The sequence below is a fragment of the Lonchura striata genome, chromosome 2, assembly GCF_046129695.1.
Source record: "Lonchura striata isolate bLonStr1 chromosome 2, bLonStr1.mat, whole genome shotgun sequence".
In the NCBI taxonomy this organism is placed as follows: Eukaryota; Metazoa; Chordata; class Aves; order Passeriformes; family Estrildidae; genus Lonchura; species Lonchura striata.
Window position 1 is genome coordinate 71,553,730 of NC_134604.1, and position 27,221 is coordinate 71,580,950.

A 27,221-nucleotide genomic window follows, 5' to 3' on the forward strand; every position below is an offset into this window, starting at 1 on the left:
GGGCGCGGCTCTCGCGAGAGGCGGCGGCGGGCGGGGCGCGGCTCTCGCGAGAGGCGGCGGCGGGCGGGGCGCGGCTCTCGCGAGAGGCGGCGGCGGGCGGGGCGCGGCGGCGCCAATGGGGCTCGCGCCGGCGGCAGTTTGAAGGCCCCGGCGGCGCGCGCGGCCCGGCCCGGCCCCGCCGCCTCCGCGCCCCTCACGGAGCCATGGCCGTGACCGGCGCCTTCTTCGGCAAGCTGCGGGAGCTGGCCCTCACGGTGGAGAAGGAGGTGAAGCAGCTGCAGCAGGCCCTGCGCCGGGAGGACGCGGGTAAGGGCAGCCCGCGGCCGTAGGCCGGTGGCTCCGCGGCTGTTCTCGGGGCCCCTGGCTCGGTTTGCGTTCCTGCCCGCCGCTGCCCCCGCGCTCCGCTGGGAGCGCCCCCGGCGGGCCCGGAGCTCAGCCTGCGGCTTGCTCGGGCTCCTCCTGGTCTCTCTGAGCTCCTTTGTGGGTGTGTGGCTGAGTTTTCTTATCACGGAGAAAAACAGAATGACTGGGATGAAATGGGACTCACGTTCTTGCTTCTTTTTCTTTTTTTCGTGGATCGATGTAGGAAAACATTTGCAGGGCATATTCTCTCTGGACAGATAGCTCAAGCTTCTAATTGTGTTTATCTCTATGCTACGTCTTGTCACGTAGCAGGTGCCCTCTGCTATACTGTTTGCATCAGCCTTGGTTTGCAGTTTAAAAAGTAATGTCTGCTGTGTTGTGTACGTGAGCGATGCATCTGCCCACGGGCAAATACGATGGAAGAATTCAATTTTCTGCTGATTTTTTTTTTCCACTGGTCTCTATATCGCTATTTGTCCAATTTCATCTGACCTCTTTAATGATAAAATTTTAACACAAGCAATTCTTGACAGCCTAGGGTCGTATTTGTTTTATCAATATCTGTCATATACAGCATTAGCTGCAACCTTGAAGTGAAAGCCCAGGCAATTTCTCTGTGGAGTTTAACACATTGTACAAAGAACAGTTTTTTGCTGTGTCAAGTACCTGACATGAACTAGTTCTCTTTGGTTTTGTCTATATGGACTCTCTTTCTCTAATGTATGCTTCCAACATCTCTAATATTATAGAAGCATAAAATGGTTTGAATTGGAACAGACCTTAAAGATCACCTAGTTCCAATCCCCTGCCATGGGTAGGGACACCTTCCACTAGACCAAGTTGCTCAGAGCCCCATCCAGCCTGTGCTTGAACACTTCCAGAGATGGGGCAGCCACAGCTTCTCTGGGCAGCCTGTTCCAGAGCCTCATCATTCTCACAGCAAAGAACTTCCTCCTAATAGCTAATCTAAATCTTCTCTCCCTTTGTATGAATCCATTCCCCCTTGCCCTGTCAGTACCTGCCTTTGTAAAAAAAGTCCTTCTCCATCTTTTAGGTACTGGAAGTTCCCTTCAGGTACTGGAAGGCTGCAATTAGTTCATCCTGAAGCAGCCTCTCTTCTAGGCTGAACAATTCCAATTCTCTCAGCCTTTCCTTGCAGGAGAGGAGCTCCATCCCTCCGAACATCCTGGTGTCCCTCCACTGTACTCAGTCCAGCAGGTCCCTGTCCTCCCTGCACTGTGACCCCGGAGCTGATGCAGCCCTGCAGGTGGGGTCTGAGCAGAGCAGAGGGGCAGAATCCCCTCCCTGGCCCTGCTGCCCACCTGTGGATGCAGCCCGGGACACATTTGAGCTTTCTGGGCTGGCTGTGGATGCACACTGACAGCTCATGGCCAGCCTCTCTTCTGCTAATACAGGAGATTACATTCATTCACCGTGTAGAATGCGATTTTCATGCTAAAACACTAAGACACCTCTTTTACTTTCTAAACTCTTTTATGTGAACATTCATCGTGAAGACTGTGAAGATGAATCTCCAATAGCAATCTTGCATGACCTCCATTGTGAAGTCAAGACTCAGAAGGTAATATCATTGCCTGCTTCCTTCTTGAAAAATTATATGTGTGTGCATGTTCCATAAACTTGTGGTTCTGTTTTGGTCATTAAGTCACAATTCAACTTCATTAGTCAGTAGTTATAACCCTTATTTTTACTCACATCTAAGTCCTCATAATGGCCATGGATACTGGGGTAATGCTCAAAAACTTGTGGGCTACCCAAAGTAAGTTTAGGAATGTTTCTTAGTTTGCAGTCACTACTGTCGCTCATGTAAGCAGGGAACAAAGGTTACAAGGAAGTTGGAGTGGTGCCAAGGTATGAGGAGAATGATTCTGGAACAGCAGTTCCCAACAAAAGAGACAAGCTTGCTTGTCTTCCATAACCAGCCTTTAGAATAAAATCAGTCTTCACAGAAGTTTCAGTACCTTCAGCCATTCAGTTAAATTTGTGAAAAAAGTTGTCTATTCCTAATACCTAAGTAGAAAAAATGGGTTATAGAAATGAGCAATATAGAAATAATTGAGTGATATAACAATGAAGTTGACTTTCTGCTCTGCACTAGTTCTTTGTACATATGGAGTAAGAGTCTGTACTAATTGCTCTTACCTCATATTTTTCCAGAGTAAATGTATATAGTTTCCTTGGCAAGGTTACCAGTAAGTAGTTATCATTTTGTGAGCTATCGTTACAGTTACTTTTGTAAGTTTTCATACACTTAGGCTCTGTATATTCCTGGTATTCCATAGATGTATATGCCTGTTGGTTTTCAGGTATAGAAAAGACCTAAATTTGCTGCTTATCTTCATCTGAATTGCAATTAAATACTTCCAAAATGCTTCATGTGTAAACAACTATCATGATGATTTGAAAAACACTATTTCTATGTTCCCTTCTGTGTCCCCAAAGGAAGATATTAGTGCCAGTCTTGGTAAGATTTCCAATGAAAATAAAGCAGTTCATGAGTTTATGAAGGCAAGTGAAATCTTGATAGAAAGAAATGCAGCAGATCTTGGAAAAATAAGAGAGCATTTCCAGAAATATGGCTACAAACCACATGTCGAAGGCTCTACAGGTAATATTTCTTGTTAGTACAGTATGTGCAAAAAAGTATCATTTTTATAAAATGTTTCTCTTTAACTATGTGTATATTTCTATTAATTAGGAGATCAAGTACATCCATGCTATTTGCTTTTTAATAATATCCAGAGGGTAAAAGATTTGGTTGTGATTAGCACTGTAGGAATTAACTAAAACACAAACACTTGAAATTAGATCTTCTGGCATGCCGTTAGGTTAGTGTCTGTTGGGTTTTGGGGTTTTTTTCAGTAATAAATATATTCAGAAAACATGTTAGCAAGCATGTTTTCATAACCCAGAGAATTATACTGCTTCAACTTCTCATGCATGAGGAACTATTGTAGATGCATCTGAGTTGGTTTGTGTTCACATGTGATGGTTTCATTAACTTAAATCACCCTAGAGAAAATCCTAAAATGTCTGTTTCACAGCATAAATGGGACCAGAGAAGAATGCTGGGGTATTAGGTGGCATGTGACAAGCAGTAGCACCTTGATCATTGGAGGGGAAGGAGGTCCTTAATCCAGTCAGAAAATATACATAGAACTCTCTGAAAAATCCAGATATGCCAAATGACTTAAAGTATTATACCTGTCTATACTACACTTACTCCTTTTGTTATCAAGGGCCCAATCAGACTTCAAAAAGCTTTTGACGTGGTCTTAACTTTCTCTGATTATTATCCAGTCATTACACAAAACAAAATTATGGTTGTGAACCATATTGATGTCCAAGTTAAGCTCCTATAGCTGTTTTACACAGATAGGGCAGAAGACTCTGATTTTTTTATAGTACCTTTCTTCCTATACCCTCTTTGCTTTTAAAGAAGTCTCCAAACAGAGCTACAAGGTTAGATTATTTTTTAAGTTGTATTTTTAAGCCAAGTGCGTCTGCAGACATATCACTGCACATCAGAAGGTATATTACTTTAAATAGCCTCCCTCCCCCTACCCACCTCACAGATTCAATTAAGTTGATTGATCTGAATCATCAAGTTCACTTGGTGGCTGCACACCACCAAGTCAACCAGACCATGGCACTGAGTGCCATGTCCAGTCTTTCCTTAAACACCTCCAGGGACAGTGACTCCACCACCTCCCTGGGAAGTCATTACAATGTCTAATTACCCTTTCTGTGAAAAAATTCTTGCTAATGTCCTACCTGAATCTTCCCTGGTGCATCTTAAGACTGTGTCTTCTGGTCCTATCATTTGTTACTTATGAGAAGAGCCTGACCCCCACCTGGCCACACCCTCCTGTCAGGCAGCTGTGGACAGTGGTGAGGTCTCCCCTGAGCTTCCCTTCCTCCAGGCTAAGCAACCCCAGCTCCCTCAGCTGCTCCTCACAGGAATTGTGCTCCAGACCCTTCACCATTTTAATTGTCCTTTACTTACTACATCATGCAGAAATTCACAAACATTTTGGGTTGTTTGCTTTATCTAACTCCAAAGATGTACAAATTACGCATTTACATACTTTTGCAGTCAACTACTGTTACTGAAAAAGCTGTCTCCTTTCACAAGTTCTTAGTTGCTGCTTCACAACCTTTCCTCAATACTGTTTTTCTGAAGAATGGGCATTTTAGTACTGTATGCAGCCTTTGCTCTTTCTCCAAAAACCTTTTCATCTCCATGCAGGGATAAAAATACACTTAGGTAAACATCTTTTAATTTAATTTTCCCTAGAAATAATATTTACCAATAGAGTGAAACTCAGTAAATGTGTGACTTATAAATATAGCTTAGCCATATAAGGTTTTGATACCTGTTGTAACTTCAGGTTCAGTACTTTAAAGGGAAAGAAGGAATCTAATTTTTACAACAACAAGTAAAAGAACTTGAATACTGGGGAAGTGTTGCAATTTATTTTATAAATTCTTAAAACAAACTTCTGACGTAATTTTTTTTTCATTTCTTTTCTTAAAAAGAAGAGGAGGATGAAGCTGACAGTGAATCAGCAATGTCTGTGCAGAATAAATCTGATGACGAAAAAGCAAATGATGTACCTCACCTATCTGCTTCTACAGAGAAGCTGCCGTTGCCCAAAGACCCCCTGCGTATCCCCGAGCTCTCCGATTTTGGGCTTTCACAGTACACGTTCCCCAGGCCTTGGGGAGCGCTGGAAGCGCCGCACAGTGCACAGCACATGAGCAGTGCGCGCCAGCTGAGGGCAAAGAATGAGACTCCACTAAGGTTGCGGACGCCGCAGGCTTTGCCCAAAACACCAAAATGTAGGCTGAAGATGGATGACTATGAGTGTGTAACACCAAAACTTGAGCACTTCGGCATTAGTGAACATACCATGTGTATGAATGAAGATTATACGATGTCACTTATTCACAAAGCTTCTCAGACATTAAAAAAGTAAGTTACTGGAGTTCAGATTGTTTCTCTACTGAATTTTCTGTATTTTCTTCTTGCTGTACTAATTTCTTGTTCCTATTGCCTTCTTCTTTGTCTTGAGGTGGGCGATTGCTCAGGTGATATTTCTCAGGTGCTGGGTCCTATGTCATTTAACTCCCTACACATCTTTTCACATACCCATTGCAGTGCTAGATGCTGACTTAAAATATATCTGCTGTGCTGCTTGCCTTGACTGCAGCATAAGAATCATCCATACACAATGTATTTACAAAGAGAGAAACACAATATGATCTGTTGTTTTCCTTAACCAAAGGTTTCAGCCTGGGCTTGTCTACTACAGATATTACACAGCCAGTGTAAAGGTTGCAGAAGCTTTATTAATATAAACAGAAAACAGTTTGTTAAGCATTCAGTGAATTTGTAGAAGCACTGTATTGTCTCTAACATAAGCCTCAACTTACAGTTTATTCCTTTTGCTCCAGTCTTCTCTTGAAAGAACTTACCTAGATTTTCACTGTTCTAATTATAAAGGAAAATAATTGCAGCAGTGAGGTCATGCATGTAGTTAATAGGTCATGTTTTTATAGTTAGTATTAGCAATATGTTCCATTTTAAAAGTTGACAGTACCTTAATATTTGATATTTAGAGAAATTGTTTTGAAAACAAGGATCACATCCATGAAAAACACTTTAAAAATTCTACTGGTTCTACTCACTGTAAAAACTAAAAATCATATGGCTTCAACTACCTCTAAGGCTTTGAAGACAAAACTGACTTGAAAAGTTACTTTTTTATTTAACCCAAAGTTTGAGGTGTGTTCATCTAAGTAAAATGTACTGCCTCATATACTGCCTATACTGTTTATTGGGGGATGTTTTCAGTTTAGACATTTTGTAGAGACAATCTAAATCTGGTTATGATAGTTAAATTACTTTTTAAGCATTTAAAATAATTTTCTTTAAAGACACAGATTTGTGTGTATGTTAGTTAAGTTTCCACCTTTTGCCTAGTATTCTCTTAAGTGTATATGCCATTTTTTCACTAGAAAATCTTAGATACAAAAAAATATTTTTTTTAGTTTCTCTTTCCAGTGTTATAGAACTGATATTAAATAGCTTGTCACTTTGAAATCACTACGTTTTCTTTTAAAATAATTTGGGGATCTCTCCTTTTAAATAGTTATGTAATTACTAAAATTACTTGAAAGCTCTATAGTATTTGATCAAGATAAACAATCTTACTTAAACTTAAAAATTCAATTAAAAAATCTTTTCCTGTTCACAAGACCCTTATTAGTTTAAAAGCAGAAAAGAGTTCTTCTTGTTCCATATAATTTCATAGGCTACAGGCAGTTCCAAAGTGAAACCCCTAATACAGAATTGATAATCTCTGGCATTTGTCCTACCCTGTACATCTGGTTAGGGTTTGGCTTTTTCTTAATGCCTTAGACTGAAATCTCAGTGTATTTGATAATTTGTGGCTGGACCGAACATTTGCATACCACAAATTGCAGTAGAATCACAGATTAAAAAATCTATAAAACATTCATTTAAACATATATTAAATATTCATATAAAACATTTGAGAAAACTAATTTTTTACTTGCATATTCATAATGAATACTAGAAAGGTGACTAGGTTGGCAATATTCCTTTAACTGTGACTTCTTCATAATACTTGAGAGCTAACTGGGGATTTGGTTTTCAGGTTGGTTAAAAGAGGAGATGATAACGGAGGGAATTTGCCAGAAATGACAGTCAAGGAATTCATGGTTACTCCTGCATCAAAATCCAGTAAGAGAGCTAAAAATGGTAAGTTAACAATCTGTGAAATTAATATACGTATGCATTTTTACAGAATGCATGTGCAAATGCATTGTAAACATGGTTCACTTAAATTGTGTTTCTGGTTAAATATGGTTAATTCAGGGTAAGCCATTGTATGAATAGTAATGTCTAAAAATTTTGGTGGCTTCTATGGCAAAGTTTCTTACTCCCTATAATTTTTTTTCTCATTCTTGTACTCATATCCAATTTGAATTATGCAGAGGAATTAATAATTTTGTAACTGCAGCTTATCCATATTTGAAATAAAAATACTGTTTTGCCAACTTAGCCATTTTTTTCCTGAAAGGGGATAGCAAGACAGTACTTTAAGACTTTCGAGAGTAATGCTAGAACTTCTTTGAGAGGATAAATAGGTTATTTTTTATATCTTGAGACAAACATAGTGACAATTGGGTAAATGAGAAGGTAAAGCAATGCTGATTTAAGTTGGGCTTCTTCAGTTATATTCAGTAGTGGGACTAGAATGACTACTTTGCATTTACTGCCTTTAAGGAATACTGTAATTTGGATGAATCAAGCAAAATATCAACTAAAAGGATACACATGTTTTAGAAAATGAAACTAGAACTGGTAACAGTTACATATGTGTGTGTGTACATATATATTTTTAATTTTATTCTGCTCACCCTTGATAGCAGCAGCTGACTGGATGGATTCTCCTATGGTATTTGTGTTCTGTACTCCTGATGTGAAGGACTCTTCCAAAACTAATAATACAGGATTATCAAGGTCATCAGAGACAAAGGAACTGCCTCTTCCCAGTCATGCAGCAACACCACAGTGTCCAGATTTTCAAACAAGATGGTTAACAGCAGAAGCTAAGGTAGCAAATAGCAATTATGTACATTTTCACACACTTTGCCAAAAGCAGATTATAAAATGTAAGTTTGGGGTTCTTTTCCAATACTATTTTTTCTTATGTCACTATAAAAGCTCTTTCTAATAGTAATTCTGTAAGAACATTTGCTAAGTACTTTACCTAACATAAGTTTACTAAGACATTTAATTCTTCTTTTGCAGCAGCAGGTAACACCAGGGGGGAAGCTTGAGTCGGTGAAAAAGAATGATGCAAAAGATACACCATACAAAGAAGAAAGAATTCCTTTTGCTGCGAGCTGTGATGAGTATCTTAAACATACTGAGGACCCTTCCCCTCCCAATCTGGAACACTATGACCATTTACTCAATACTCCTCCACCTCCAGAAATAACAAGGATACCAGATAATGTTTTAAAGGTTAGCTTATATGCCTTTTTTCCCCCATCTGATTTTAATATCAAAATACAATAATTTAAAGGGCCTAGTTCTATCTGTAATACATCTGTTTTGAGTTCTTAGGTAATTCTTTTTATTCATATTTAATGTTTCCTATAGATCCTTTCCCAATATAATCAAAAGGTAGACTCTTCTAAAGCCAAGGAAATGGAGACCAAGGCAGGAAATACAAGAAGATATGAAAGTTGTTCCACTGATTACAGCAACAAAGAAAACAGGTATGATTACACTTTACAAATTTGGTTAAGTAATTTAATTTGTAGGAGGTACAAAGAGGCTTTAATACACTTAGAAATTCATGTAGTTGCTTGCTCTTCAACTATCCAAACAGCTCTTGTTTCTGTGACTAAATAACTGGGGTTTTGGCATGGTATATGACTACCTGTTTGTAAAGAACAAATATTATAGCTGATGGTGTGTTTGGATCCTCCCAAATTTAAAAATAAAAAAGGAAGACAGAATTTTACTGTAGGTTTATTTGTAGGTATACTTTGCTTTGTGGCTATCAAAGCATCAGTGGATGCTTTCTAGGTAAATTTATGCAATAAAATGAAAGAATTTGGTGAAAAGTATCTAAGTGAGAATTGATTTCACACTTGTTTTGGTAAAGACAAAATTCTTCAAATGAAAAGTAATCTTAGAACAATTGAATTATAGTTTTATAAAGAGCACCATCAGTTTGAATATAAAGAAGTTGTAATAAAAACTTTATCAAAGTGTACATATTCTTGATTAAATGTAATATATATTATGCTTGTTGATTATCTGTTAAATTTAGGGTCTATAAAGATTATTTAAATAGGAGGTACAAGGAACATGTAAGGAACAACAACCCAGAGGAAGACTGATAAAAAAATTACTATACTTGGAAGTTAGAATACATTTGAGTAATCTCACTTTACCTGACCCTTCATTTTTTGTTGTCAAGATAAAAAAAGACAAGGTTTCAATGTTTTTATCTTCTGCTAATTCAAAATATGATTTAAATAAGCTCATGAACACATCTGGGTATATTTTCAGAGGATATCATGGAGTTTTCAAGACAAACATCTGAAATGAAGCTGAAGACCATGCTGAAACTTTCACATTCATTGATCTTATCACCAAATCATCACAAGTTCAAAAAGCAAAAGGAAATACTTGTGGAAGAAGGAGCCATACTGAGAAAAGGTTTTTATCCGTGGCATGGACAAACTTGTTTGAACTAACAGCTTGTGCTTAATTTTTTATTGACATTATTGGCAAAATGTATTGAGGAGTTTTAAATATATTACACTTCAAAGAGGAATGAAGGTCCATGTACAAGGTGGTACTTCAGTTGTTTGTTGTGTAGGATTGCATTTGCAGTAGGCTGTAGAGTGCAGTTAGGTTGTAATAAAAGGAAGTCCTGTATATTGCTTTAAAAAGTGGATGTCTCTGGCTATTCTGGTGACTCTACATCCTTTCAGGGCTTGAGGCTGAAGTCTAGTACTTCAACAGTATTTGGTATCATCAACAGAAACAAGTAAAATTTTGTATTGGAAGAGTAAGTCCTGCTTTACTGTTTAAAGCAGTTCTGTGCTTTTAGTCCTTTCTGCAGTGCTAAGATGTATCTGACACATTCCTGCATCAGACTGACTGTTGCCTCTCTAGCAGACAGGCATTTCCCATGCAGCTTCACTCTTTATGTATCTACATAGTATCGGGTGACAATCAGGTGCTATGCATCTGGTTTAGTTGTAGTCCTAGAAGGTGACTCTGGCTCTACTGTGAATCAGTTCAAAATGTGCAATTGTTACTGGTTATATGTATCTTGAGCTGCTTGGAAGAACTTGCTGGCAGGTCTCCTCTCCTGCTTCCTCTCCTGCTGCTCCCATGTGTATTCTCTTCAGTGCTGGTGTCACTTCTAAATGTGCAGATATAACCCTGTAGTAGCTCACCAAGCTGAAGTTTGCAGAACTGTTTGGCACTCTTTTGATAGTCGTAGTAATTAGGAATTTTTTTCCTACTAGCATTTTTGTTTTCCACCAGAAAACCCAGCTTTGTATCCTTGTTTGGAACCAGTTTGCAATTTCCAGTGTCAGCAATTCCTCTAAGTGACTCCAGGACTGTTCTTACTATTTGTCTTCCAGTCGATAACTGAAATTCTGTCATTTACCTGAGGGCAGACATGCAACACATGAGAAGGGAGAGACTGTCCTAGGAGATGGGGATAAGTGGATGTTTTTCTGAACTCAGCTCCACATTTTTTTTTAAGTCTTCGGGATATGCAAACATCTAGAGAGCAACACAGGTATTTCTTCATTTGCTTAGACTTGTCCTGGTTAAAACTTAACAAGTAAAGGTGCCTTTTCCCTGCTATTACATTAATTTTCCAGGATAAGTGTACATCAAATTAATTGGAGAAGGTAATTTTCTACTAGCTTTGACATGAGCAGTCATTGAAAATGCTAGTTTCTGTTTAAAATTATGTAAGTATTAGTGTGTCAGTCTGTGAGCTTAATTAACATTTTTGGATACTAAATAAATCTGATTAAAATGCTTGGTGTCTGCTATAAGAACATTTATTTGTTCTACCCATCTTCTTCAAAGAGTGAGGGCCACACCTGCTTCCAGCTTTTGTGTAGATTAAAACCTGATGGGGTGAGCGCTGGTTCTGGCATTTCATAGCCTTGGAAAGGTACAAAGTATTCTTGCTGCAATGCAAGAGGGGTTCAACCAGACAGATTTACCAGCACTAAAAAGGAGGGATTTCACAGCCTGCAGTCTTTTTCTTGCCCTGCAGCAAGCCAGATACCCTTTTAACATGAAATGGAACAAGCAGCACCACTGCAACCTTGCTGTATTCCCCCTGCCTTCAACTAATGAAATTCACAAAAGGGTTTAGTGAAGTCTTTTCCCTTAAACTGAGAACAACTCAACACTCCACCATGCTTTCCTTCATTAGGAAACTGTGGAGCTGTACCTTGCAGTGCTGGGTTTCTCACTGCAAGGCACTTGAATAATTTTACTTGCCTATTAACATTTTCTGTGCCATATTATTAACTAATAATTATCTTCAATATGACAATTGAAACCTTAAAATCATCTGGTATACTTAAGCTGTTATGACGTGATACAGGGATGAGACTTTTGGAATCAAGAAATGAAGTTGTATGCATCAGTTTTGTTTCTCTTGTCTTCAGTATTACTGTAATACACGTCATGTTGTTTGTGTTTGTATTTTTTTTTTAATAGGCAAAGCACTGTTCTGAGACAGATAAAATCATGACAGCAAAACAAAAACTAGTTTTAGTTTGCTATACTTCACCTTTGAAATTCTTTTAGGTTTCAGGATGTCCTAAACAGTAGTTTGAGTAATGGGATGGGGCCGGAGGAGGGAGTTGACAGCAGTGAATGTGTAAGCACTGGAACAGACTGCCCAGCAAGGCAGGGGAATCTCCTTCTCTGGAAATATTCAAAACCCACTTGGATGCAATCTTGTGCAATCTGCTGTAGCATGGGAGTTGGGACAGGTGGGTGTGTGGCTGTCTGATATATTGGAACAACCAAGGATGCAGCCATGGGGCTGGAGGAGAGTAAAACTCCTCTTAAGCCAGTGTTGCTGGAAAAAGGTTCATCAGCTGCACTCTGAAGTTCGTAACATGTCAAAGTGGGAATGATGCAAAGGAACTTAAATTTTCAAGTTGGTTTGTTGTGGAGTGAATCTCTTTAACAGCATTGGCCTGTGGAAAATGCAGTTTGGATAAACAGTAGCTACATAAGTAGCAAACACAGTGGTTCTGTAAGAGACAGTCATCACCTGAAAATAAGCAAAACTGCCAGAGTACAGTTTTGTGTTGTGCTTTATTTTGTTTAACTGGGGGCTGCTTCCACTAGAAACTGTTTCGCCAATTCCCTTGCACAGAATTTAGGGGTTGTAAAGTTTTACAATAGATTTCTTCATTTGCCAAGACACTGAAAGGCTAATTATTTTTGTTTTCTCATCTAGTGTGTACTTCCCAACTGCAATCTCAAGCTCAGCTTTTGCCCATGTGAGTGCTGGATCAGATGTAAGGGAAGGGTGAGGAGGGAACACATCTCCTAGCAGTGCCTGCTCTGAGAAAAAATTGAACCTAGCACAAAATTGCTCTTCAGTATTTAAAAGCATCTGGGAAGTAAGCATCTGGAGAAGGAAGTGGAGTCTGGGCTTCCTTTTTGTTTTTGTTTTTTTTTTAAAGCACCATCGCTGCTTTAAATTTCCTGTAAAATGTCATATTTGTTTTGTTCTCACTTGTCACTATTTGAATGTTCTAGCACTCATGGTGGTTGCACGTGCTCTATCAACAGCAGTAGCTAGTGTTGGATCTGCCTTCTGCTTTGGGAGTACTTTTTGCTCCCCATGGGATAATAATACAGATATTATGGCATTTACAAGAAGCAAAGACAATATTCAGTGGCCACACTATGGAATCACATGTGTGTTAGTCCAAAGGAGCACAATTTTCTGCCAGGAAGACATTGGCTGATGCTGCCTATATCAACTTAAATGTAAAACGTTTTGCTTTTCTTACAGTAATACCTACTTTTACAAAGAGGGAGTTGAAATCATAGTAGGACCTGACCAGATCCAGGAATTTTTTTGAACTTATCTTGCCTTACTCAAGTTGAAGAGTTTTTTAAAAAGTAGCACAAATGTGTCTGCATGGGAAATGATCCATGGAATAAGGTGCTCTGTCACACAGGCATTTATCCTGGGGAGGGGCCAAGGAAAACATAGTTTGCAGAATACTCAGCAGGAGGGTGTTCAGATGCCTCCATAATTGTTGGCATATTGTATTCCTGGCTTAAAGCCCTGGGGTTACATTCTCTAATGATTGCTTATGCCATCGCTGTAAGCCAATCTAGGGCCTTCTGCATGTTCCCACCTTTCCTACGCCAGCTGCAGGTCCCACGCTGTAGGTTGTTGGTTGCATCACAGCAGTTGTGACTGCAGGGAAATCCATTCCTGCTTGCACAACCACCAGGAGCTAATTACAGTTTTCCAGGATTAAATTGTTCAGGGACTGTGCACTGACCCAAATCACTGCCTGCCTGCGAAGGCATTGGTGGTTGTTGAGGCATGAGAAGGGAAAGGACAGGCATGGGAGCCAGGATGCCCTCCTTCCCTGGCTGGTGAATCCTATCCTGTCTGTCCGGCTGCTTTAGTAAGGTTGCCTGAGGCTGTTCCTCCATAATCACTTCAGTGGCAGCTGAAGAAACTCTTCCTCTTCACCACTGCGCTCCTCACAAACTCTCCTTCCCCCTCCCTGGGACAACTGGGTGGTTGTGCATTAATTGGGCTGGAGAGAATAGAGCTGCTGGGACCAACCTGACACTTGGAAGAGGGCCCTATGCATAGGTGCAGAGTGGTGTGGTTTGTTCCTGGCCATGTAGGCTGCTCTGGCTGGTGGGACCTATTTCCAACCTTTAGTATTTCTCTAAGCACCTGCTTCCCTTCTCCTGTTCTAGCAGAAGCCTCCTGCTCTCCCTGCAGTTGTTAAAGCAAAGACAGCAGGAGTGGGGTGAGTTTGGCAGCAGACCCCAACCTGGACTCTACACAGCCCCAGCTGAGCAGGCACTTGGGGGTTGGGGACTACTGTGTGCCTGGTGCTCTTCCCCAAATGCCCTTCCTGAAACCACTGTTGTGGTTTCCCCTCCCATCCTCTAAAGCAGGCCGCTGTTAAAGACCCCTAAGTCTTTTTAAGTCTGAAAACACTACTTTGTGTTTGCCAGAAGCTTGGGGAATTGACAGCATGAATTGACAGCCAGCACTTGCAGGAGCTCACCCAGAGGAGCCCTGGAAGCTGTCATTTGCACTGGGTTTTCTTGCTGAGTGTTGAGGAAGTCAACTGAGTATTTGGGTCAGGTTGTCTCTATTTAAGCCTGTGAAACTGGAAATATCCCAGGGAGGGAAACACCCCAGCCCCTCTGAACCCAGCCCTTAGGCAGTTAGGACTTTGCCCCAGTGGGCCAGCCAGGGACCTCCTCACCACCAACAGGGGTTTGTGGCCAGGTGCACAGCACTACATGAGTGTTTTGCAAGGCACATTCCTCAGAGGGAATGGATATTCTTGTTTTTAACCCATCTTGAGTTGCACAAAGTCCAGACAGGAGGGCTTAGATAACAGCAGATAATTGGATTGTTTTGGTTTTGGCAAGTTGAGCCTTAGTTGTTGTATTACTTATAGTGCTGTTCTTTGAATACTACCCTAGCCATCATCATTCACCTGCTCTGATACAGCATGATTTCAGAGACCTCCTAATTTTTCCTGCTTTTAATTGCAAAAGTGAGAATTTGCTGATAATGCTTAATATGTTCCTGCTGCATAGCAGCTGGATCTGCTTTTGACAAGAGTTGTAAAATTTAATTCTTCACAACTTCTTCAGTCAGATAGCAAACACAGAGGGAGGACTATGTCTGCCCAGGTTATTGAAAAAGTGTGTGAGTTGTCCTCACTCTTTAAACTATGGAGGGAATTAATCTCCACACCAGGACCTCTCCCAGAAATGTTGCAGAACTTATATCAGGCTCGTGCTGCCACTACAAGAAAGGAACTGGCTTTCTGATGCTGTAGTCCCTGTTTGTGGACATGCATACATGTGTGTATACACACTTGTATGTGCCTGTACTAGAGGGGTGATGAAATCAGACAGTGACTGTGAAAACTTAATTAAGGCCTGAGCATGTGGAAAAGAATCTTTTTTCCTCCCAATGTTAACTGAAAGCCTGGCTAATGATCAATAGTGACATCAACACTATTTATGTAAAGTGTAACAAGGTGATAGTGTGAGGATTCTTTGTGAGGAAAAAAAATAGTATTTTTTTATACACTTTCTTTTCTGCTTATTAGATTGAAAAAAACCCATTGGTTTAGGTGCACAAAATGATGGGGGAAAATCAGAACTAAGAGTCAAGTTTGTTTGGGGAAGCACAGCAGAGTCCTTCATGACAAGACAAACCTAGACAGGCAGGAAAGACACGCCAGAAGGGACATAGAAAGAGGAAGAAGTCCCATCTATGGGAGCAGGGCAGCCTTCAGCAGGTGCTACTGAGGGTAAAAAAGAAATTAAGGGAAGTTAGCCTGGTTCTGTAGGTGAGTCTACTTGACTGTGCTGCACCCCACAGGCAGGACATAGAATGCTACTGGCCCTGCCAGGGAGCACAGCTCACCAGGCTTGCTGCTGCTGCAGCCAGAGGCCAGGGAACACAGGCGGGGGACCTGCAGGAGTGATCTGGATGTTTGTCACTGCTTAGAGGCAGAGAAAAATGGCCATCTGAGAAAGGACAGGAAGAAGGGGAGGCCTGGAAAGACTCATGCAAGGGAGGTGGGGGTAGGTGTGGTATCCCTCACAGCGCATTGGCAGGAAGTGAGAGCTGTCTGGACTGCTGGGCAGGGGAGGGATTACCTCTGAGAAGTGTCAAAGTCAGGAAACCTTTTCTGGGCAGCTGTCATCCTATCATCCTAGTTTCATCTGGGAGACAAAAAGTTTTGGAGGAGTGGTTGCTGTTGACACTGTAGATATGTAACAGAGCTGCATCTTTTAGGCCTTTAAGGATAAAAAAAAGGAAAGCACCTTATCCAGCTGCCTTGATGAGGGACAAAAATTCCTCATCAAATTGCTGCCTTGCTGCTTACAAAGCAAATCCTGTGGATTGACAGATTGGGATGCAGTGCTGTCTACACCACTTCCTGAGCATATGGGATTTTTCACTGTCTTAATTTCCCCAAACCACAGTGCTCTACATATTTTGCTCTTTTTATGGACTGACATCCCTCCTCAATGTCTATAGCAGCTTTCAGAGATAAACATAACCAGGTTACTGTGACTGAATCCTCTCCTGTGCTCTAGGAGCTCAGCTGGTGACACTTTCACTTCCCTTTCACCTCTTGCCACATCTGCTTTCACAGCTGCTGTCATCAGCTTGGATTGCCAGTTGATATATATTGATATAAGAAACCCCTAACCTGAACTACATTCTTCTCTCAAGTGTCTTTTCCCATAATAATAAGCTCTGCACATCTGCATTACCTTTCTGTGTGATTTGAGAGCAAGAGATCCCAAAAGATGTTTATCCTGAAACAGCTGGGGAAGAGATCAGCTGACATTCATGCATTCATGGCAGTCAAGGGAAGGTAAACTCCTCAACCAAACATGCTGAATTAAGTATTTGCTACTGAAGACAGTTCTGTACTTTCATTTCCTGGTGATTTTGCTTCATGGACCACCACATATAAAGCCAGTAGAGGTTCTTTTTCTCTGCCAGCTGGGCAGGCACCAGCATTTCCTGGCCATGGCTCCCATTCCAGCAGCAAAGTCAAGTCACCTCCCAGAGCAGCTGAGTCACAGACACAGGCTCAGTTGTCACTGTTGCCTTTTATAGTGACTACATTTAAGAATTATCCTTAAATGCAATTGAAGCAAAAACCAGGGTGCAAAACTGAGGAAATGGCCATATTCCTGTGTACCTCTAATGGGAGGTTTGTCTTTCCCTTTAGTGCACTGTAATTATATGCTGGTTACTCACCGCACTCACACTGCAGGACAGATGATGCCCTGGGGCAATCAGTGAGACCACTTAGCAGTAGCCTTTGCTTTTCTGTTTGTCCAGTCTGTCAAGTGTCCCCAACCTGAGCAAGCCTTTCCCTGGTAACACAAATCCCTGAGCTGTTCCAACACATGGGTTTTTCATAGCATCACTATTTGAAGGACCACTGCCTCACACCAGAGGTGACTGTGCCACAAGAAAACATCCTGCCCATGCCAACTCTGACAACAATAAATCAGCTCCACTGCCACCTCCAGGCTCACTCCTCAATAAGCAGCATTTAGAAGTGTCTTCTTGAGCTTTCTTCAAAAAAAGGTGGGGAGCACTTCTCAGTCCTAGGGGAGAAGTGACTTAGATGTAGGTGATTCTGCAAATGAGAGACATTCATGAAGGCTGAAATTGCAACTCCCTAATTTAGAACCCAGAGAAGGGGGACAGAAGAGGGTTAAGCCAAGGGCAGAACACCCTCAGGCTATACTGAACCAAGGGATTCCTGAGAGGGAAAAAAACCAAACCTATATAGACCCCAGTTCATGACAGAAAGCACACCTTGTTCTCAGCAGACAGGAACATTTACTTCAGTTCTAGCCTCTGCTCAGGCCTTAGGCAAGGAAAGTAGAGATTCTAATGAGTTACTGCTTCTGCTCCTGCCCTTGCCTTGCTCTTGGCACACAGCAGCTCAAGGTGTAGAAACCAAGTACCTGGTCCTGCCCAGACCAGCTGGATGCTCCCAGTCAGCCAAGGACAGCTGGACCCTACTGGAAGACCAGAGGCACCAGCACATCTCAGCATCTCCCCCTGCAGTGACAGAGGCAGTCAGGCTGGCAAGCACCAAGCATCACTTATGCTGAGACATAGGTCACCCCTTCTTCATCCTGCTCTTTAGGGTACCAGGCAACACCACACACACCAGTCTTCCAATTGCCCCATGGACAACTGAGATCTCTACGCTACCCTTTCCTCACTTTTCAGATTCTAGAAGCTGACTGCTGAACACTCTCAACACCCCCCAGCACCATTAGTAACTTCTAACACAGAGCAGCCTTGAGCATTGATACACCACTAAACAGGCAAAGGAATAATAACATCAATTTTTATTCCAAACAAGACAGAACTACAGAACACCTGTAATCCTCCTGGTCATATTTAATGGAAGTCTTTAGAACACTGGTGAAACACTAAGTTACTATTCAAACTATAACAATCAGGGATAGGATGATGGCACTGCTGAAGGAGTTTCTTCTAACAAACTAAAAGTTAATGTTTAAGAGTTAACTTTCTTCTACAATGCTCAGCTTTGTCTTCAGGTGCTTAGCAACAAAAGCAAAAAAATAAGCCTGCTTTAGAACAGCAAGTAGGAGTAAACAGAATACATAATCATAGAACGAGAATCGAGACTTTAGTAAGGTCTCATGCGGCTTGATGGGGGTGGTGCACGATTTGGAGGAGTAATTGCTATATCCAAGTAGTCTCCTATCTGGAATTTTTGCGACTGCAATGTCATGGAATCATCTGTGCCCTTCCTGCCCGACATGGTGCTGCCGATCTCCTTCACCCTGTGAGAGGAAAGGCAAGTTAGTTATCAGCGGCCAATCTCTCCAGATGTCCAAAACAGGAACTGCAGTGGCTCATAACCCCCTTCCCATGCCATTCTCTGCACTGTACACATGTGGCTGTGTACTCAAAACACTGCAGGTTTTCTCTGCAATCCTGGGTGCAGAGAAAAAGAAAAGCTACGCCAAATGCTCTTTCTGACAGCACAGAGAAGCCTCCTACCCTATTATGTTAAATACTAGTAAGAACCACTTATCCCCTGCCATACAGACAAAGAACAAGACACCCCACCAGATTCCAAAGCAGGGATGCTGACAAAGATTAGCTCATGCCATTTTAGAAGAGAAACACCTGCTACAAGATCACTGCTGTAACTCAGGTGAAAGACCTACCAGGAACAAAGTATTATCTCAAGTTGGAAGGCCACATTCCAGTTGCCAATACAAACCAAAGCCTTCAAGCACACATGTTCATAGCTTTGGGAACACATTGACAGGGATGGTCACCAAGCACAACTTAACGGTTTGTAGAGGTCATCACACAGAACTTCAGACATTTGGTATGCGGGTTCCGAACTTTGTATCAGTGTTAATGAAGAATAATTTACTGTTCTGGTGCCCAAAGTATTCTATTAACTCAGAGAAGAAATGCCATTTACCTATAGCCGGGCCTCTTGAGATCTGTAAAAACAATTGCAAAGTTGAAATGTGTGCCCTTCTTCCGTGCTTCTGGGTAAACTTCTTTCACCAAGCTGGTCAGCTCTTTGAGAGTTGCATCCATCCTAGATTAAACAAACAAACCAAAGCACTTCATACTCTCAAAGGAACAGTAAAAAAAGCTTCCCAAAACATTTAAGATGGAATCAATATATTGCTACAACCTAACCATATTTCTTTGCCTTGGCATACCCTATGTCCACAGTTATTGATTGTAACACCTAGGAGAATTCACCACTTACTGCACACTGGAGGCAACCTGCTCTAGTGCAAATGTGTCTGATTCACTGCAATGTTCAGATTAATCTCTTCTTCTCTGTATACATCTCAACATATGCATTTCCAGGTCTCTCTGAAGAGTTACCATTTAAACAGCAGAAGCCTTTTTTTTTTTTATATACATTCATACAAACCACAGTGTGAGTTTCCTCACCTAAACTGACATCTGTATTAAAATAAAGTTATTAACTATTAGAGGAAATGTAAGAAAAGCAGGAAAGTAAAATAGCTTTCTGTTTCTGACCTTTACCCAGCCTTCAACCAGAGCAGGGCTAAAGCTCATGTCTAGAATTTCAAGAACAAAAGTACTCAGTCATCGCAAGTGAATTTACTCCAATTATACAGACGGTGCTCTGAGCTTCAGGCAACCAAGGAGTAGTGTGTTGACAGACAATGCCCATACTGACTTCTGCACATGGGAAACAACTCAGACACCACCAACAGCCTGGACAAAGTCCATAAATCCCACTTAGATGGATTTACTCAACTACACAACATACAAGTTACAAGTCTGGCAAACATCATGAAGGATTTAAAAAGCAGCATAATTCCTTTTCAAAGGCATCCTTCAAAAGAATACAAACAAAACCTAACGTGTTTGCAATGGAGCCTAAGGCAGTTCTCCAAAATAAATTTGAGAGTAATAAAAGGCACATGTCTGTTAAAGCACTGCTACCTGACGATGCAAAAAGAATACTCATTGCTCCACTCTCAGAAGGGTCTGAGTTCAACCAACGAACCATTCACATAACATTTCAAGCCTTCTGGGACAGCTGTTTCAACTGGATAAACGGGGCTGTCAGAACAACATATACACATTAAAGGAAAACCCCTGCGTCGAATGGATGTGTTGCGATAACCACCGCCACAGCAGAAGCCACCGATTACACGCAGCGGTGGCTGGGCACTTCAGCCGCACGGAGTGTCCGAGCCCGCACAGCTCCAGCTGGGGCTGGGGCCCGGGCCAGGCCCGCGCCACTCACCAGGTGTAGATCTGCAGCTCGCTGGAGGGCACGTTGCCGCGGGAGAACTCGTCCATGCGGTGGTGCCGCCCATTGTTGGTGGTGAAGACGCGAAGCAGCAGCGGGCACGTCTGCGGGGTGAGGCGGGGGTGAGGATGGAGATGGGAGGGGAGCGAGGAGCCGCAGGGGTGGGGATTAGGATCAGAGGCCATTCGCCACGCCCTCCCCCCTCCGCCGGAGGCCTCACGTCGCCACTAGCCGCTCCCCACCCCCCCCCCCACCCCCGCTGTCCGCCCTGGCGCGGCCGGCGAAGCGGCGCGGCACCAGCACCCGCACCCTGGACACCTTCTCGCGGTCGATCGGCTTCTCCGGCTCCTTCTTGATCTCCTCCTGCGTCACCCGCGACTCCACCGCCATCTTGCCGCGCCGCTGCCGGATGTCGCGCCGCGCCCCGCCCATCCCGCGAGAGCGGGGCGGGGCCGGGGGCGGCCCCGCGGCGCTCGCCCCGCCCTGAGGCGCCGCCCGGCCCGGGGAAGCCGCGGGGAAACACCGGCAGGGTGGGGTAAACGGGCGCGAAATCGCCTTAGGGCCTACCTTCCCTTACAGTCAGGAAAAGGTCAAATGCATACGCTTCCCGCTACGTTCTTTTTTTTCTTTTTTCCACAACCTTTTTTTTGGGTTAAATTTGAGTCTGTGGTTGTGTCTTATAAAATAAGCGGGGAATGTATAATATCTATAAAAGAATACGAAATATGTGGTTTTGTGATAGCTTTTTTAAAATGTCGAGAGTTGCTTGTTACTCAAAGCGGTGGGGACAGAGGGGCTCAGTTTTCACTGAGTTTACGCTTGGATTATTTCATCTGAATTTATTTCTCATTTTGAGAGTAAAACAAAGTTAAGTTTCTCTGTAAAATAAAGCAGAAGCGCTCTTGCAGGTGCAAAATAATCCCATATCAGGGACTCAGAGGTTTGCTGAGGCTGGAAGGGAGCTCTGGAGGACCAAAGCCCTCGCGAAGCAGGATCGGCGAGGGTGCGTGGGCTCCGAGCGTGCCCGGGGATGGAGATCTCCGGGCAGCCGGCTCCAGTGCTCTCTGGCCTTTGCAGTTAAAAAAAACAAATTCTCTTGTTATGTCAGTTTGTGCCCTTTGCCTCCGGTTCTGTGGCGGGGCATCGCTGGCTGTCAATCTTTGCTCCTGCCCGCCAGGTATTTCCGCATGGTGAGCCGAATCTGTGAACAGTCTCAGCTCCCTCAGCCTGTCCTCGTACCCCCATCCTCCCATCCCCTAAGCACCCCGTTAAGCCGTATTTGATGCTGTATTATTGCGGTGTGCCCGCGCTCCTCACACGATGCTCTGTTGGTTCTTGCAGCAGAGAACAGCCCGTGCGCCATCGGAGCCGTGTCTCGGGTCCCCGTTGTGCAGTGCACGTCCCTGAGTCAGGAGGCTCGGGTGAGTTTGGGCTGCTGTCCGAGTGTACCTCCAGCACCAGAAGGAAGTATTCCAAGTTCTTCACCATGCAAAAAGCAAAAAGCAGGTGCTTGTTAAGGTGTTGTAAGTGTTGAAGTACCTGTGCTCTGCGGGTTTGATTTCACTCTTCTGAATATGTTTCAACTGTATTATTTATTGAAAAAATATTTAGGGGAGATAGATATTATAAAAATATATTAATGTATTATGTTTATGTGTCTATCATAAAGAAGAAAAAGTGTTATGAGTCCATACTACAAAAAAAAACCAAAAACCCAAACAAAAAAAAAACCTCTTGCATTTCACTCTAATATCATCAACAGTACTTGGTTTAAAATATTGATTTATGGCTCACCAAATACAAGATAAGACAGCCAGCAACCTTCTACAGTTCACCCTAAATTTTTATTACCTTCCTTTTGTAGTAGTCCGGATAGTGTTGTACAGTTTTTAATCTGCATTAAATTACAGCATATAATCCTTTTGTTACCATAGGCAATGAGTCAGCCTTGCCACCATTTGTGGAATTTGATTTCACCAGCAACAATTCAGTCTATTGCTCTGCTAAAATTAATTATCTCTGCCATGATAATACACACTTTGGGCTCAGTGTGTGAGCTACCATTTCTGAAGCAAAAGAATTTATGTCAAGTATTGTAAGGGAACAGCTGTAATAAATAAAGCACAATTCCATTACAAATCTGAGTAGTTCCTTCTGCTAGAACTTTTGGAGTACATTATTTATATGAAATATGACCCTAGTGGGCCTGAGTTTTAAGTAAATTAAAGCATTGATTTTTTTTATGCATTAACACAATTTATATTCAGTCTAAAATCTTAGATTCTTATGTTTGGAAGCAAAGGTTGAAATTTATTTGGAAATGAAAATGCAGTGGTGTGGCTGCAAGGTGTGGGTTTTACTCGGGATGGGGCTGTGTGGTTCAACAAGGCATAACACCATGAAGGGGGTTCCCTCAGGTTGAGGCTGAGGTCTCAAGTGTACTGGAGTTGGTCCAAGTGCTTGCTTTTGCCAGAGGGGGATTTGGCTCCTGAGCTTGTCCTTACTCACGTGACGGGCTTTTCCCTCCCTTCTGCCAGGCATGGCTCTCACTAGATGCTTCCTAATACAAGTTAATAGAAAACTATCTAGTGGGGGCTGGTTCTCTGTCAGTTAATTTCACTTGAAACTTTTAAACTGATTCTGCGATCGGAGACTTGGTGCAAGGCGAGTGGTGGGAAACACATGTCCAGGAGTAGCTGGGGGGCGGAGGGAGAGAATAGGACTGGAGTAAGCCATGTCCCTTCAGTGGCAGCGGGATGCTGGATTGCTTCACCCTCCCTTCACATTTCCTTAGGTTTTGGGGGCCAAGAGGTCTCCTCTGCTTTTTCATGGTCACTGTGCGCTATGCACCAGATGTTTGTACATGCAAACACACATATATATAGGGTGCGCTGTAAGGAAAATGAAAGATCCTCACCGAGGCAGTGAGGCAGGATGAGAATGTGCATAGAAGCAAGTCTCCAGCTTTTGTTGTGAAAAGACCCAAAATATGACTAGAACTTTTCCAGCTGGGAATGCCTGTAGAGAAGGAGATGAGTGGTTTGGAAGCGTGAATTGTCCCTTTATGTATTGTTAACACGTGTTCTTAAGGAACTGGTTATTTAAGTAGCAAACTGTGAGTTATTTGTTGGGGCACCTGAGACAGGCATGAATGAGTTGGGGAGTTGGTGCCATTAGGATATGGAACTGGGCAAAGCTGCCATTTAGAGAGGAGCACTGTGGGTCAAGGAGCCCATTGGCCTACAAAACACTGTAACTTGTGACTGGAAGGGAAAAACAAAAGGAGCAGTTGGGATGGGGTAACTTAAAACTTTCTAGGCAGAACAGGATTGTAGCAAATAACAAATATCCTTGGGAAGACACAGGAAGTAATGGTGTAGCTGAACCTGGGATATCAGCTATGGAGACAAAACTCCCAGAAACTAGAAATATTACATCATGACCAGAATAAAGAACTCCATACATTTCAGACCTACGAGTGTATCAAATACGAGTTCAAGGAAGATGAGTTAGCCTCAGCAGCATACTACTTCCAGGTTCCCAAGACTCCCAGGACTTCTGGCTTATTGGCTGTGTTTCTGAGTTCTTTCTAACCAGGACTACATACAGCCCCTTAATTTTTCTTAGTTGTATGTGTATCTCATAAAGTCTGTTTGATAGAGGACTTGGTCTTTAACTTGGTTTTGGAAAGTTCAACTACCCTATTCTGGCAACAGCACAATCAACTTTCAAATATCTTTACAATCAATTGAGAGAGCAAGGTCTCAAATTTGATGGAGCTTCTACTGCAAACCAGCTTTAACTAGTGGAGGAAGAACACAAGAACAACTTCTTTGCAAATGCAACACAAGAACAACTTCTTTGCAAATGCAATCACTGGTATTTCCTACATTTTGTGTCATGGTGATATCATGGGTGTGTTTTTATGTTCAGAATGCTCCAAGTGCAGTAGATTTCACTACAGTGTTTTAATTTCCTGTGTTTTGTACCAAAGTTAGTGTGAATTTCAAAAAGCCTGTAGTGCTGCTAGACAATTACACTGGTTTTATATAAGCTTCAGTTTCTGTTCCCTAATTTGAATTTAGATGGTTTGGGCTCAGAAAATTCACTGTAACTCTTCCGTGGTCCTACTCAACCTGCCTGAGAGGCAGCAGGTGAATGAGTCAGTGCAGGACAGACTGGTGGGGCTCAGATGTAGAAAAGGACTCTGGCACTGGATGTGTAAAGCCTACAGACACCCCCGAGGCAGCATCCTGATTCAGGAGCACCAAGACTTAGCTACCTGGGAGGAATCTGTATTTGTTTATAAATTACATATTTGTTTTTCTCTTTTTCTTTTTTTTTCCTGCAAAGTCATCAGAAGGACCGAAAGTTAATAAAAATGAAGGTGATTTAGTGTTCTACAATATTGCAAAATGGTTTGACTGCTAATGTGACAGCAGCACCAGTCAGGCTGTGCAGGTTTGTGCTTGCTCCAGACACACAGGCAGCGTTCGCGAGGCAGAGCCGCTGCTGTGCCTTGTAAACAAGCTGCCTCATAGCTGCCAGTGTAAGACCTTAATTAAAGTTGAAAGTGGTTTGTGATGTTGCCAAATGTTATAATTCTGCCATTCTGCTGGAACTATTCCATATCAGGTGTTTCCTAAAACACTATTTTCAGGATACTTCTTTTCAGTTTCAGAAAAAAATATTCAAGGAATAATGTATTAGGCAGATAAGCATTATCACTCACATTTCTGTTACTTCCGTTCATTTTAGATACCAATGCCAGTTTGTCAGAAACCTGCAGCATCCACATACTTTTGAGAAAGAAATACAATTTGTTAGTTATGCTTACTCCTGTTAGAAATATTGTCATAAAGCAGATACACTGATTGAACAGTAATATTAAAAAAAATACCAAAAAATCCTGCAACTTATCTGAAGTCTGAGGAGACTAATATTGGACACCTGGGCATGTAAGGGATTTGGAAGGATGTCTACATTGCTCCTGAGCTCTGGTACTGTACTCTACTGCTCCTGAGTTCTGTAGTCCTGAACACAGGAGCTGGGAACAGTGGGGATTTATCTTGTTTTCCTCAGGGTGCTGCTTCCCACAGTGGGCAGTGATAAAGGATGCAGGATGTGACCCTGTCTGCATCGCCTGATCAGTGTGAGGAGGGAGCTGGAGAGCCACAGCACTTCAGGCTGATCCAATGCAAAACTATTCACAATGTAAATCAGCTAGAGTGTACAACTTATGCAAGAGAGATCCAGCAAAAAATTGTAATTAATGCTTGAATTACACCTGGAGCGGATCAGAGCAAACTGGAGCTTGTAGTTATCAGCAGAGGAAAACAGACTTCAGTTTCAAGTAAAGAAAAAGTAACTCCTGGTCTGTTACACAGAGATATTTTCTTCTCTATACAAATACCCGTTAAGATGAGATGGTGAGGTGTGCTAAATATTCTATTAATTTTTCCTGGTGGAATTGTGGACTTGGTTACAAAATATAAAATCAAGGAAGAAAGGTTGCCAGACTCTAAACCTGGATTTCATTAAAACATGTTGTCATTTCTCTATAAAATACATCTGCTACAATATTCCAGAAATTTTAGCCACACAATAGAGTAATAAACTGCTTTTATAACTTGGGTAATACTCTTCCATAGATTCCTGATTTCCCCCCTACTGTTTGTTTGAAATTACCTCAGTACAAAAGCCTTCATACACTGTGAGGGAGGAACAAATGGGTTGTCATTTCAATCAGCGGAAATTTTTAAATTGTGTATGAGACATATTTTATAGAGAGGACAATCAACACTGGAAGTTGGTCAGCCTGTAATTCACTGCAGATAGGTAGGTCTGCAGCGTGGGTCCCTGCCTGCACTCCCTGGGATCTGAGTTTCCTGGTTTGCCTTCACTGGGTCAGCTCCACTACTGGAAGCAGTAGTGAGAAACCAAAGCAGTGTGAAGGTTACTTTCATTGCTGGTGCTTTCCTCAGTTGCAGATGCTGCTGCCATCCACTGAGTGAATCGATTTTCCCTGGGGACACAGAAGCTGCCTGACCCGCTGCCCCTGTGCTGACTGCTCTGAGGTAACAGCACTGTCCTCCAAGTGCCCTGCATGGCAAAGCCAGTGTGTTCCCTCACAACATCAGCAGCTGGAAGAGATGTTCTTAATATTGTCTTCCACATTTCCTGTGCAGACAAATGCCTTCCCTGCCTGCTTCCCGGATTAATGTGATCCTATCCTTGAACACGACACAAAAGTCTGAGAAGGGGGTGAGTGTCTTCATCAAAGACACATTCCTGTTCATGGTTTGGTGGGAACATTTCCATGAGTAAGTGTTAACAGATTAGGTTGGTGGTTATTTAAGTATCTTCCCCCACATATTTGTTATTTTCCCTTCCCATGGAAGAATCATATTAAAGTACTTAAGCTTTTTTCCTGCAGAAGAAAACTCCAACTGAGTGTACCAACATACACATATTTTATATGCAGCTCCCTGGCTACACTTCTCATCTTGCCATACACTCCTAGAAGTTTCCAGTCTGTGGCACACACTATTGAAAACAGTTCCTATTGAAAACAGTAAATGGATAAAGATGTGTCCCACATGCCAAGAAAAGGTATTTCCCTCTCTGTTTGCTACCCCAGTATGATGGATGCT

General features: G+C 42.2%; 2 protein-coding genes and 1 long non-coding RNA gene across 7 annotated transcripts; 2 read left to right on the top strand and 1 right to left on the bottom strand.

Annotated features, from left to right (window-relative positions):
* The first annotated feature begins 116 nt into the window (after positions 1 to 116).
* SKA3 (spindle and kinetochore associated complex subunit 3) lies at positions 117 to 11,003 on the top strand. Of its 5 annotated transcripts, none has more exons than XM_021539977.2 (9): positions 117 to 306; positions 1,881 to 1,945; positions 2,827 to 2,992; positions 4,924 to 5,359; positions 7,068 to 7,171; positions 7,843 to 8,030; positions 8,228 to 8,443; positions 8,582 to 8,700; positions 9,503 to 11,003. In XM_021539977.2, the coding sequence occupies exons 1-9, from the start codon at positions 204 to 206 to the stop codon at positions 9,534 to 9,536; spliced, it is 1,431 nt and encodes a 476-aa protein (XP_021395652.1). In that variant the 5' UTR covers positions 117 to 203; the 3' UTR covers positions 9,537 to 11,003. The 5 variants fall into 5 exon arrangements, with proteins under 5 accessions (XP_021395652.1, XP_077637591.1, XP_031360256.1 ...); XM_077781465.1 differs by having other exon boundaries at positions 8,231 to 8,443; XM_031504396.2 differs by having other exon boundaries at positions 7,846 to 8,030.
* Positions 11,004 to 18,106: 7,103 nt separating this feature from the next.
* Positions 18,107 to 21,019, bottom strand: SAP18 (Sin3A associated protein 18). Its single transcript, XM_021539971.3, has 4 exons — positions 20,887 to 21,019; positions 20,563 to 20,672; positions 19,243 to 19,365; positions 18,107 to 18,586 (listed from the first exon to the last, which is right to left on the bottom strand). Exons 1-4 carry the CDS (start codon positions 20,998 to 21,000, stop codon positions 18,430 to 18,432), a joined length of 504 nt encoding a protein of 167 aa, XP_021395646.1. The 5' UTR covers positions 21,001 to 21,019; the 3' UTR covers positions 18,107 to 18,429.
* Positions 21,020 to 21,076: 57 nt separating this feature from the next.
* Positions 21,077 to 22,697, top strand: LOC116184302 (uncharacterized). The gene is made up of 3 exons (XR_004149068.2): positions 21,077 to 21,157; positions 21,910 to 21,989; positions 22,503 to 22,697. It is a non-coding gene; the product is annotated as an uncharacterized LOC116184302 (long non-coding RNA).
* The last annotated feature ends 4,524 nt before the right edge of the window (positions 22,698 to 27,221 follow it).